This window comes from Schizosaccharomyces pombe (assembly GCF_000002945.2).
Source record: "Schizosaccharomyces pombe strain 972h- genome assembly, chromosome: II".
Taxonomy (NCBI): domain Eukaryota; kingdom Fungi; phylum Ascomycota; class Schizosaccharomycetes; order Schizosaccharomycetales; family Schizosaccharomycetaceae; genus Schizosaccharomyces; species Schizosaccharomyces pombe.
The window spans coordinates 285,177-297,247 of record NC_003423.3 but is presented as its reverse complement, the minus strand read 5'-3'; the positions used below and the strand labels follow the sequence as shown (position 1 = coordinate 297,247).

General features: G+C 38.0%; 5 protein-coding genes, 9 long non-coding RNA genes and 2 other non-coding genes across 16 annotated transcripts; 10 read left to right on the top strand and 6 right to left on the bottom strand.

Moving 5' to 3' along the window:
• Positions 1-77: 77 nt before the first annotated feature.
• Positions 78-1,201, top strand: sbp1 (Ran GTPase-binding protein Sbp1). Its single transcript, NM_001021029.3, has 3 exons — positions 78-542; positions 715-843; positions 942-1,201. The coding sequence occupies exons 1-3, from the start codon at positions 95-97 to the stop codon at positions 1,010-1,012; spliced, it is 648 nt and encodes a 215-aa protein (NP_595122.1). The 5' UTR covers positions 78-94; the 3' UTR covers positions 1,013-1,201.
• On the bottom strand, positions 1,136-2,518 carry SPOM_SPNCRNA.1336. Its single transcript, NR_150210.1, has one exon. It is a non-coding gene; the product is annotated as a non-coding RNA (long non-coding RNA).
• SPOM_SPNCRNA.4649 lies at positions 1,403-1,821 on the top strand. The gene has a single exon (NR_194008.1). It is a non-coding gene; the product is annotated as a non-coding RNA (long non-coding RNA).
• A 222-nt stretch (positions 2,519-2,740) lies between the features above and the next one.
• Positions 2,741-3,404, bottom strand: SPOM_SPNCRNA.4648. Its single transcript, NR_194007.1, has one exon. It is a non-coding gene; the product is annotated as a non-coding RNA (long non-coding RNA).
• adh8 (alcohol dehydrogenase) lies at positions 2,742-4,023 on the top strand (the record flags this gene model as incomplete). Its single annotated transcript, NM_001021028.3, has 1 exon — positions 2,742-4,023. The coding sequence occupies one exon, from the start codon at positions 2,742-2,744 to the stop codon at positions 3,780-3,782; it is 1,041 nt and encodes a 346-aa protein (NP_595121.1). The 3' UTR covers positions 3,783-4,023.
• SPOM_SPNCRNA.4647 lies at positions 3,957-4,775 on the bottom strand. Its single transcript, NR_194006.1, has one exon. It is a non-coding gene; the product is annotated as a non-coding RNA (long non-coding RNA).
• A 514-nt stretch (positions 4,776-5,289) lies between these two features.
• Positions 5,290-6,518, top strand: tms1 (hexitol dehydrogenase; the record flags this gene model as incomplete). Its single annotated transcript, NM_001021027.3, has 1 exon — positions 5,290-6,518. The coding sequence occupies one exon, from the start codon at positions 5,290-5,292 to the stop codon at positions 6,370-6,372; it is 1,083 nt and encodes a 360-aa protein (NP_595120.1). The 3' UTR covers positions 6,373-6,518.
• SPOM_SPBC1773.04 (methylglyoxyl reductase (NADPH-dependent)) lies at positions 6,490-7,623 on the bottom strand (the record flags this gene model as incomplete). Its single annotated transcript, NM_001021026.3, has 1 exon — positions 6,490-7,623. One exon carries the CDS (start codon positions 7,621-7,623, stop codon positions 6,613-6,615), a length of 1,011 nt encoding a protein of 336 aa, NP_595119.1. The 3' UTR covers positions 6,490-6,612.
• SPOM_SPNCRNA.4646 lies at positions 6,849-7,052 on the top strand. The gene has a single exon (NR_194005.1). It is a non-coding gene; the product is annotated as a non-coding RNA (long non-coding RNA).
• SPOM_SPNCRNA.4645 lies at positions 7,167-7,613 on the top strand. The gene has a single exon (NR_194004.1). It is a non-coding gene; the product is annotated as a non-coding RNA (long non-coding RNA).
• Positions 7,624-7,819: 196 nt separating the features above from the next.
• Positions 7,820-8,728, top strand: SPOM_SPNCRNA.4644. The gene has a single exon (NR_194003.1). It is a non-coding gene; the product is annotated as a non-coding RNA (long non-coding RNA).
• A 448-nt stretch (positions 8,729-9,176) lies between these two features.
• SPOM_SPNCRNA.4643 lies at positions 9,177-9,714 on the bottom strand. Its single transcript, NR_194002.1, has one exon. It is a non-coding gene; the product is annotated as a non-coding RNA (long non-coding RNA).
• SPOM_SPNCRNA.300 lies at positions 9,231-9,658 on the top strand. The gene has a single exon (NR_150713.1). It is a non-coding gene; the product is annotated as a non-coding RNA (long non-coding RNA).
• On the top strand, positions 9,707-11,339 carry SPOM_SPBC1773.03C (aminotransferase). Its single transcript, NM_001021025.3, has one exon. It carries the CDS (start codon positions 9,830-9,832, stop codon positions 11,207-11,209), a length of 1,380 nt encoding a protein of 459 aa, NP_595118.1. The 5' UTR covers positions 9,707-9,829; the 3' UTR covers positions 11,210-11,339.
• Positions 11,340-11,498: 159 nt separating this feature from the next.
• SPOM_SPBTRNAALA.07 lies at positions 11,499-11,572 on the bottom strand. The gene has a single exon. It is a non-coding gene; the product is annotated as a tRNA-Ala (tRNA).
• Positions 11,573-11,788: 216 nt separating this feature from the next.
• SPOM_SPBTRNAGLY.04 lies at positions 11,789-11,859 on the top strand. Its single transcript has one exon. It is a non-coding gene; the product is annotated as a tRNA-Gly (tRNA).
• The last annotated feature ends 212 nt before the right edge of the window (positions 11,860-12,071 follow it).

Genomic DNA, 12,071 nt, shown 5'->3' with positions numbered 1-12,071 from the left:
GCACCCATTTCCAATATGTTTGTTCGAATACCGAGTTACTGTATATTATAATTTTTTCGTGGTACACTCTTCCTTCCATCAGCACAATACCACAATGTCCGCAGAACAAGAAAAAAAGACTCAAGGAACTACTAAAGAAGAGCAGAAATCTTCTTTTGCTAGTGAAGACGTTGCTAGCAAGCAAACAGAAGAAGCCAAAGCTGTTTTTGGTGACGGTGTGGCCAAACAAGAAAACAAGTCTGGTGCCTCCACGAACGATGAGAAGAAGCCAGCTGAAGGAGATGAGGATGCTGAACCAGCTTCCCCTGAGGTTCACTTTGAGCCTATTGTCAAATTGAGTGCAGTCGAGACAAAAACTAATGAAGAAGAGGAGACTGTCGAATTCAAAATGCGTGCTAAACTTTTCAGATTTGACAAGGCAGCAAGCGAATGGAAGGAACGTGGAACTGGTGATGCTCGTCTCTTGAAACATAAGGAGACTGGAAAAACTCGTTTGGTTATGCGTCGCGACAAGACTTTGAAAGTTTGTGCTAACCACTTATGTATGTCCAATTAGATTAATGGTTGCATTTCTAGACGTTGAAAAGACATTATGCTACGTGTTGTTGAAATACTTTTTCTTAATACATTAAAGCTCACTGTCCTTTCGTGTCTTGACTATTTCTTTTCTCTGGTTTCTCAGAATGTAGTATCTGAATACTAACTTGTTTTTAGTGATGCCCGAGATGAAATTGACTCCCAATGTTGGAAGCGATCGTAGTTGGGTTTGGACCGTTGCTGCGGATGTTAGTGAAGGAGAACCTACTGCAGAGACTTTTGCTATTCGTTTTGCAAACTCAGAAAGTAAGTTTTTTTTTGGTAGAAATACCGATGTTTTATCAATCCAGTTGATATTAACAAATAACCCTATTTCAACTGTGGTACTAACCAAACCTCGTTAGATGCCAATCTCTTTAAGGAAAACTTTGAAAAATACCAAGAAGAGAATGCCAAAATTCTCAAAAAAAATTAGTTTATATCGTCATTTATTCTGGGCTTGCTATAATAGAATTAACTTTTTTCCATCTTTTTCCTTCTCACGGTAAAGTTGATGAGTTGCTGTTGAATTTCTATGAGTCTATTTGCAGTTCTTTTAGGGTGGTATAAATATCTGAGAAAATACGTTAAAAAATATTTAAAATTCAATGAACGTCTATGTAAGTTTAACCATTGTAGAATGAAATGTATCGTACAAAGGTAAAGTTTAGCTGGTGCATGGAGCAAATGCATATTGTTTATTATAGTGAGTTGTTATAGGAGTTGAAAAATAATTTATCAATAATACTATGAGAAATGGTTTAATGGTATACGGATCTGTAAATAACTTAATTCAGTGTTTCAAATTACCAAAAAAAAAAAGAAAATGAGTGAATGAAGGAGCTCTGTAAAATCTTGAGTTCAAGCTGGTACGTTTCGATCCGAAATGAGAAGGGAGTTTAGACTTTTGAAGTAAAGTATGCATTCGGGATAGAGGTGACTTTTCAATTCGAAGAAAAATTATTGGCAGCTAGTGTATAACAAATACAAGAATTGTAAACGAAGTTAAATTAGACGAATTATAAGTCATCGGCTCGAAACAAACTGGTCCAATTTAAAGCTTTTCATTTCGAACGTGAAAAGCAAAAAAGAGTTTGCAAGAAAAGCAATTTTTGGTAGATTGCAAGATACTTTCAATCATAAGTAGAAAACTATGAATCCTTACAAATGCCTTTTTATATTAAGTCTTGTCATACAAAAGAAAAATTGATTGATGGGCATTTCCTTGGGAAAACAAAGCTGTATTTGCTTGACAGTTGATTGATAAATTGAATTAGTCAAGAGCCATCAAAAAATTGTGCTTTGTATATTATAACATTTGTGAAATCACAACGTTTAAGAAGAGCAACCCCATATTCAAACGGAAACTAGCAAGTTGAAGTATTTTTTAATCTTACTAAGCATTTTCACTTTCATTAGCATAAACAGAACCCGAACGAGTTAATCCTTAACAACAAATTGCTTATGATGTTTTATCACGCTTGCGGCAATTCATCCCTTCTTTTCGCGCAATATTGCAATTCAAAAATTATATTTTATCCAAGAATAAAATTTCTGGACGGGATTGAAGAAAACATCGGTAACAAGCTTAGTAAGATGATTTTATCAAGACTCTAAACTACGATAAATTAGAAAATGCCAAACAAAGCGCCAGTTCAGATTTGCGTCTCTCAATTCAACTTTAAATTTTGACAAGGAAAAATAATGTTAATAAAAATAAAATTCTAAAAAGTCTTTTACTGATGCGAAGGCTTAGGATCGTTCAACAAATCCTTTCATGTTGCCAAATGTAACACCACCGCTTGAGGTGCTAATGATTGTAAATCGGCCGCTCCAAGGATTGCTTACATGAAATAAAGACAAGTTTAAGATTTTTACAAAACGGATGGGGCGGAATCTTACTCATCGTTAGAAAAAGAACGAAGAAGGAGATTATGTGAAACAAGTTGAAATCACCATGACGGAAGATTCCGAGAAATTCCGTTTAGTCAATATATTAAGTTGATGAACATATATATATTGAGCAGTTTATTCAGATATTTTCATTACAATTATCAAATACACAAATTTTGAACATAATTTCATTTTGGAATTTTTAAAGGTGTGCAAAAGGAAACGTTAAAATTTAACAAATATCTGGAATCATTCACTTTAACATTAAAAGCATGGCTTTGCGATACGTTGTTCATGATGAAATTAGCGGATTTGATCAACTTAAACCTGAAGAGTACGAAGTTCCTCAAAAATTGAACCCAGGCGAAGTTTTGGTAAAACTCAAGGCGGCATCTTTGAACTATCGTGACTTGATTATTACCAAAGGGTTGTACCCATTACCCCTTCAATTGCCAGTCGTTCCAGGTTCGGATGGCGCTGGTATAATTGAAAAGGTAGGAGAGGATGTGGAAGGATTTGAGAAGGGCGACTCTGTGGTGTGTAACTTTTTCACCAATTATTTGGATGGTACGCCTACTGATTTTGCGACACATAGCGCTTTAGGTGGAACGAGAGATGGTTGCTTTCAAAAGTATGCTGTCTTACCTGCGCATGCTCTTGTGCATGCTCCCAAGAATCTGTCGTTTGAAGAAATAGCAACTTTGCCATGCGCAGCCGTAACAGCGTGGAATGGGTTGTTTGGATCCAAGGAGCATCAGGTAAAACCAGGAAATAATGTGTTGGTTTTAGGCACTGGCGGTGTCTCCACCTTTGCCCTTCAGTTCGCCCTAGCAGCAGGAGCGAATGTCACTGTCACATCTTCCTCAGACGAGAAATTGGAATTTGCAAAGAAGTTGGGAGCCACCCATACAATCAATTACAAGAAGACCCCTCAATGGGCTTCACCTGCTCTTAAAATGACGAATGGTGTAGGCTACCACCATGTTATTGAGGTGGGAGGAGAAAAGACATTGCCTCAATCCATTGCCTGTTTGGCCAAGGATGGTATGATAAGCATGATTGGATTCGTCGCTAGTGAAGGCACTACTCCCAACTTGACTAGCATAATTGGCCAGATTCTCAATCGAAATGCCAACATTCGTGGTATCTTTGTTGGTAGTGTTAGCATGTTTCGTGACATGGTTGCATGTATCGAGGCCAAAGACATTCACCCGGTGGTTGACAAGGTGTTTCCCTTTGACCAGCTTAAAGAAGCATATGAATATCAATGGAGTCAAGCTCACATTGGCAAGGTGGTATTGAAAATCGATTGAGATTTTTGTAGCAAGAACACTACCCTCAGATAAGTGAGCAACGTTTGTTACAAGCATGCAAGAACTGCTATTACCTATCAAATGAAGGACAGTGCTACGAAACAACTGGTCTTTATAAAAGAATGGCTATTTTAATATTTCATTTAATTTCTTAGAATTAGGTGCAATAAAACCAAGCGTTAATGAATCAATTTAGTGTTGAATCTGTAAAGTTTAGCAGCTCTGTTTTCCTCTATACTTTGGTAATTTGTAGCATGGTATAGAAAGTAATCGGCGAGTTGGGCTTTATATGTTTTACGTTTCTATTCGCAGAATGGTCCCAAGAAAAAGTGAATTGAGATAGTCAATGAATATATCCATACTCTTCTCCTTCATCCATATCGCACTATATCAACAAAAATCATCGAAATGAATAAAACCCAGTCCACATGAACCATTTCCTTACTACACTTACAAATTCGTCTACGTTTTTTCATATACCCTTTTCCTTTACTATACTATATCGCCTATAAATTGCATGCTACATACTAGTCTATGTGTATACAAGTTTTCGCACATACAACAGATTCATTTCCCTTACTTCCAGATGTTTTAGGCACCAACTTCATGAACGAAAATTCTATAGTCGGCTTTGTCCTTCAAGAAAATTCTTGCTAATCACTTCATCATGACATTCTACACCGCACCATTTTATGTTTTATGATGAAAAAATGATCGCTGCAATATCCTTGATGTTCCGAGTATCAATGATCTGCGGATCTACTTTTCTTAATAGGATTGCTGAGTCGTTGGATCATCAATAATTCTGTAAGTAAGAGAATGATGGTCAATAACAACAGCATGATTAATTTAATCAATCTCCTTTGCACTACAAGTGGTCGTTTCTGAGCATACTGCTTTGCCTCTGCTTGAGAGGTTCTGCAACATAGTATTACTAGGAATTTATTGCTAGTGCTCGGCTCACAATAGGCAGCTGTACCAGATAACACCAACACACTATTTAAATAGAGATTGTGAAATGTATTTTACCTTCATTAGTGCCTTCATATAAGAGCGAATGACTTGAAATATAAAATTTGAGAAATCGGAATTGTCTCCGTATTCTCCCTCTAGAAGTGGAAAATCGAAAGAAACGAAGATCTCTTTGCGACGTTGTAATTACGTCTAATTAACAATTGATGTATTGGGTACAGAAATCTAGGTTTTTATGGTTACTTTTATTCCCTTTGTAGGGTAACTATAAATTGAGGGCAGTTCGCAACAGCTGTTCAATAGATTCAGAAATTTTTAGTAAGACATCGCATCTCATTCAATACTTAACTTCTGTTCCTGTCAACTATAATAGTACTATTGTAATCGGTACAGTCAGAACAGAATAATATCATCTACTTGAAAGAAACAATAATTAATTAATTGTTTTTGGAATCCCTTTCAGTTCTTAAAGCAAATCATCTAAATCGTTTATTCATACCCTTGTTATATTGAAATTTTCAATTAAAGCTACAAAATGGCACCTGCAGAGAAAGCATTCGTCTTGCGCAAGAAAATGGACACTGCGATCGAGGATCGTCCTGGTCAGACTTTGACTGATGACCATCAAGTCAAAGTCGCCATCAAGGCTACTGGAATTTGCGGTAGCGACGTTCATTACTGGAAAGAAGGCGGCATTGGAGACTTCATTCTGAAGAAACCCATGATCTTGGGCCATGAAAGCGCAGGTGTTGTCGTCGAAGTTGGAAAGGGTGTCTCTTCCTTAAAGCCCGGTGATCCAGTTGCGGTTGAACCCGGTTGCGTTTGTCGTTTATGCGATTACTGTCGTTCTGGTAGATACAACTTGTGTCCTCATATGGAGTTTGCTGCTACTCCTCCATACGACGGAACTCTTCGCACTTACTACATTACCACAGAAGACTTTTGCACCAAGCTACCTAAGCAGATTTCAGTTGAAGAGGGTGCTCTTTTCGAGCCCATGAGTGTTGCCGTTCACGCTATGACCCGCGGTAACCTCAAGTGTGGTTCGCGAGTCCTTGTGATGGGATGTGGTACAGTTGGCCTCTTGATGATGGCTGTTGCTAAGGCTTATGGGGCAATTGACATTGTTGCTGTTGACGCTTCCCCCTCTCGTGTAGAGTTTGCTCAAAAGTATGTTGGTGCAAAGCCCTTTACTCCCATTGCTGCCAAGGAGAATGAGTCATTACCCGACTACGCGCAGAGATATAAGCAAGCAATCATCGAAAAGTACGGTGAGTTTGATTTTGCTGTAGATGCCACTGGCGTTGGCATCTGCATTCACACTGCCGTATTGGCACTCAAACGAGGTGGTACATTTGTGCAAGCTGGAAATGGAAAACCTGTGATTGATTTTCCCATTAACCACATCATTAATTATGAAATCAACGTCTTAGGTAGTTTCCGTTACGCCCATGGATGCTACAAACAATCTCTATTTCTGGTATCAAACGGGCTGGTTGACGTTAAACCACTCATTACCCACAGATTCGCTTTCAAAGATGCCCTAAAGGCTTACGAAACTGTCGCAAGCGGCGAAGAAGGTGTGCTGAAAGTAATCATTGGTGGTCCCGATGCGTAGTTCTTTGAGTATTTCGATTTGATTATTTTTCATTATAAGAGCCAAGCTTTCAGAGAGTACTCTCATGAGAAATTATTTTATGTGTTAGCCATGTTATATCCCTAATTTCAATAAATGTTGTTTAGAAAGAAAAAATCTTATTATATACATGTAAAAACAAATGTGTATAGTGTAATCATTGTGTTCTAAATAGAATCGAATTTTGCTTACGGCCAATATTTCTCATCTCACTGTATCTGTCTACAAAAGACCAGCCAACTTGTAAAGGGATTCTGTGGCATCTTTAAATGTCTCCTCAGCAGGCCTGTAGGTTAAACCAAGCTCTTTGATCGAAAGGGACGCATCAACTTCGTAGTTGCAAGGAGAAGTTTCACCATTTGGTTTAGCAATTTTATCCTTAAATTGAGGAAAGTATTTAAGAGCAACATTTACAATATCATCATTCTTAAAAGCACCTCCGCTGATGACGAAACGGTCTTTGTCGGTTTTGGCGGTCAATGCCTTGACCTGAGCTTCAGCAAGATCACGCACGTCGACATAGTTAAAGAATTTGGATTCCGGAGCTACTTCGTATCTTCCTTTAATTAATTGCCAAAAGAACCATGTAGAGAAATTCAAATTATCCACGGACTGGAGATGAAACACTGGGCCCAGAATTAAAGGCGGGTTAAGAGCAATTGCCTGAAAACGAGGAGTGTTCCTAGCAACAAATGCATGCATGGCTCTTTCACCAAGTTTCTTGCACACGGTGTAGTTTAAAAGCTCATCATCCGATTCCTCAGCTTCGCGAAGGGTTTTAGGATTCCAGTCTTTCTCGGTAAACACATGGCCATCACCAAAATAGTTAACAGGCCCCTTCAATGCGGCTTCAGAAGAGATGTATACAAACCGTTTAACTTTGGGTTCCTGAGCGGCCGCAATGAGTGCATTTTCACAACCCTGGATTGCTATATGCAAAAGCTCATGAGGGTCTTTGCGAGGTGGCTCAAGATTTGAATGAACTTCAGTAGCAGCATGAATTACATAATCTACACCCTTGGCAGCTTCAACGTAGGCGTTTGGGGCTCTACAATCAGGTACTTGTACAAATTCAACCTTCTTCTCCCACTCTGGTCTATTTTTTAGCAAGCCATCTAATTTCTCCTGAAAACGGTATGTACCACGAACTCGGTACCCTTGGCTTAGTAAGGCTTCTGCTGAATGCGATGCAACGAAACCTGTTATACCAGTTATCAGAACAAGTTCAGACATATTTGTACGTAGTGTATGCTTGTCAAAATAAAAATACAGTCGTGGGTATTATTAACAAGGATTATCACCTCCAAAAAACTGTCAAAATGGTTTGGTGTTGACAAGTAGATGTGACAACTGTCTTCGATGTCGTAAAGTACACAGGTTATATGGCGTAAATTTTCTTTGTAGTATTACCTATGGATCTTTGATGATCTTCAAATTCCTGCAATTAGATAAAGGAACAACACTATAGAAAAGATTTGTACAAAAATGCACAATGCCAAAACACTAGATTCCTTACAACCGAATTACACAATTCGTCTCTTGTTCAACTTTTGTGCTCGCTAAAATAGCTAATTTGAAAACACCGAGCTAAGCTTTAACATGGTTAAACCCTTAAATTGAGGAACCAGATTTATACCTCGTTATTGAGGAGGTTTAGAAAATCAATATTTCTTGGAAATGATAGGGGCAAGTAAACTTGTGCAGGAGGGTGTGAGATGCCGCTACTGATATATTTATATAACAACAGTTCACAAGCCATCATCAGTCTCGAAGCAAATACTGATAAGATCAAACAACGTTGTATTTTAATAGAATGGGCATTCTCGATCAAGTCACAACTGCAAAGCGAATAATCAATCATGGATGATGCCAAAGTGCTGCGGTTGAAGGTGAAGCAAAATGTAGCATTGAGTGAGGAGTAGTAAAGAACGCTTTACAGAATACAAGTAAGAAATAATTGATCAAGTTAGGTCGAATGTTTGGTTTAAAAAAGGTATAGGATTTGTCCGTTCTGTTCTGGTCAGAGCTCTTCTTTATGGTAAATTCCAGTAAAAAAGTAAACACTATTCCAATGAGGCAAGATAGCAAGAGCAAGATGTGAATTTTCGTAGTTTGTTTGTTTTTCTAAACCTGGATATATTAGGCCTCGGACATGTATTACGCGTGACCGAAAGTAAATGTAATTGCATCCTTGTAAATAAATTGGTTTATAAAATTTCTTCAAGATGATTAAGTCTCACGTCTAGGTGATTGAATCTGAGACTCAAGGCCTGTTGATGAAAAAGGGAGGAAAGGATATTCGTATTACCCTGAGAGGACGCAATTTTGTAGATAAATGTCCGTTTCATTGATTACTAAAAATATATTAAAAAAGAATAAGTGATTCATTAATAATAATATTTTCAGAAAAATTTGATCTTTTTCCAACGAAATCGTTTGCAAATAACTTTTCTAATATTTGCACGCGTTTTCTTTTATAACGTTGACAGAGCTTCTTTAAATAAATCATAAAAAAAAATTTTAGCAATAGACATATCTTATATTTTTCAATTGAAACGAATCTCTCGTGATAAACGCATTAATGGTAATGTTTACAGTGACGCGCAAGTTATAAATTTATAAACAAACTGGGTTCGCGCTCACTTACCGACAACCTCACACTTGTGATACGCTTAATCTATTCCCAACACGTTTTTTTATTCATATTGTATTGTTTGGTTAAATTATTTCTGGTTTTTCTGCAGAACCCTGCAAGTTACATCTTTGAACTCGTAGAGTTTCGGTTAATTTACGTTTAACTAGAGGTCGAGAATTCAGAACGACTAAGGATGCTTGAAAGGAAATGAATTTTTTATACTTAAATAAACTATGACTTGTTTTGTATTTTTTATTTCTTGCAGCGGTAATATGGCGCTAAAACAAAACGTTGGTTTTTCATACAATCTTTTGTAAGATTTGCATGCTAATCGCTGAAATGGAAATTCCTAGGAGATACTCACAAAAAAGCACTTCTCTGTGTTAAACAATTCACGTCTTGGGTAGTAAACCCAGTCAATTCGACCCTCTTAGATGAGAGTTGGTTAGCAGTATTCATTTAATTGTTTTCGGACGAGCTAGTTTTTCTGAGCCAGAGTGCACTTCCGTGGGAACGTTAAGAATCTTGAAGACATGTTATGGTTCTCTTGGATAGATACGAAACTGAAGGCGGCAATTTCGTTATCCGGAGATGTACTTGCGACACATAGATAAAAAAGATGATTATTAAAGCTTGACGAGGTTTTAAATACCGTAGGATTTCTAGTTCATCTGACACTTTACAAGATATTGTAGTGAAGCTGTGGTGATCAGATCAATTTCTTTAGAGAATAGATTGGAAAACACTTCGCTTAATCTTTTTACATATAAATACTCTTACTGACGAGAATTTACATTGCTTATCATGACTGAAACTGTAACTACTACGTCGAGCGACAAGTCTGAAAAAAAGAATTATTTGTTCTATACTTCTCCTAATCACAGGCCTCCCACTGTGGTTCGTGCTGAAGGCGTTTACTTATATTTGGAAGATGGTACGAGGATTATGGATGCTACTGGAGGTGCAGCAGTCGCCTGTCTTGGACATGGAAACAAGGAGGTAATTGATGCTATGCATAAGCAATCAGAAAAGGTTTGCTACATACACAGCATGGGGTTTTCAAATGAACCCGCAGACAAACTTGCAAATTTGCTAGTATCTGAACATCCCGACGTTTTTGCCCGAGCTTATTTTGCCAATAGTGGGTCAGAGGCCGTTGAAACATGTTTAAAGCTTATTCTGCAGTACTGGCAGCTCGTGGGTGAAAAACAGAGATGCCATATAATTGCCCGTAAGCAAGGATACCATGGAAACACTTTGTTTGCTCTTTCTGTTGGCGGAATGAAACCTCGCAAACAGCCTTATGAAGGTGTGTTTTCTCACACAACTTCCCACGTATCTCCTTGTTTTGAATACAGGTATAAGGAAAACGGAGAGACAACCGAAGAATATGTTGCTCGATTAGCTAAAGAGCTTGAGGATGAAATTCTTCGCGTTGGTCCTGAAAAGGTGGCAGCGTTTGTGGCGGAGACAGTATCCGGTGCTTGCACAGGTTGTGCTACCCCTGTCCCTGGCTATTTCAAAGCAATGAGAAAGGTTTGTGACAAGTACGGAGTGATCTTTTACCTCGACGAGGTTATGTCGGGTATTGGCCGTACGGGAACAATGCATGCATGGGAGCAAGAGGGTGTGACACCTGACATTCAATCTATTGCCAAATGTTTAGGAGGTGGTTATCAACCCATTTCTGGAGCGCTTGTTGGTCATCGTATTATGAACGTGTTTGAGCAAAAAGATGCTGCCATGGCTGGTTTTTTTACATATCAAGCCCACCCAATTGCTTGTTCTGCTGCCCTGGCGGTGCAAACTATTTTAAGACGAGATCATCTTGTTGAAAGGGCAGCAGAAATGGGTAAATACCTTTCGGAAAAATTACATGAGACTTTTGACTCTCATCCCAACGTGGGAAATATTCGAGGCCGCGGTTTGTTTTGGGGACTCGAGATCGTTAAAGACAAAGCTACCAAGGAATGTTTCCCTCCTGAATACAAAGTTGGTTCTCTCGCCAACAAAATAGGTTGCGAGCATGGTGTTTTCGTTTATCCAGGCATGGGTACAATTGATGGCACCAGAGGAGACCACGTATTGCTGGCTCCTCCGTATATTATCACTCGCGAGCAAATAGATGAACTAGTGGAGGCTCTTAGCAAAACCATTACATCTACAGTTGCGGCCCTTCCTTGAATGTACGCAAGTTAACGAAATTCCTCTTTATCAGTTATAATGTTTCAGATAATTTGGATATACTTATGTTAGAAGACCTTTGGTCATGGTATAATAATTAATTTTATATGAAATGAATTTACAATGCATTAATATACTTTCTCCGCTACGACCCTTCGTTGTAATAAAATTGATAATTCCATACGGCTATAGGGTAGACGATGGCTCGCAATCATTTGAAAACATGTTCTCTGCGTAAACGCGTTTCTATATAGTTTGAATCAACAAACGTAAAAAACAAAAAAAAACTTGGACAAGCCAGAACTCGAATCTGGGACCTCTTCCATGCTAAGGAAGCGTGATAACCATCTACACCACATGCCCATTTTATTATACATTACACATTTATAGTATATTACAAGCATAGTAGGCAGTATACCATAATTTCAACTATTTAATGTATAATAAATAGACACATTATTAGCCAAACAGTTTGGATTGTTTTTGGGTTATTTTCATAATGTAGAACCAGTTGCTAATACTTCGATACAAGTTTAATTTTAAAGTAATATATGTCTATTATTTTACCTCTTCATCCAAGCATCGATGGTGTAGCGGTAACATCAATGCCTTCCAAGCATTAGCTCCGGGTTCGACTCCCGGTCGATGCAATGTTTTTAGCCTTTTTATAAAAAAAATGCAATGTTAGTTTAATAAAGACGATAGCCTCGCTTGCTAACATCATGTTTTATAGTCTTGGCTTACTTCCTTAGAATCTTTACTACGATTGCTACATTGACATTGCATGCAAATCAGTTCCTAGCTGATGGATCCGTTCTACAATTGACGAACAAAAGATATTTGAAATTTGTTAATAAATTAA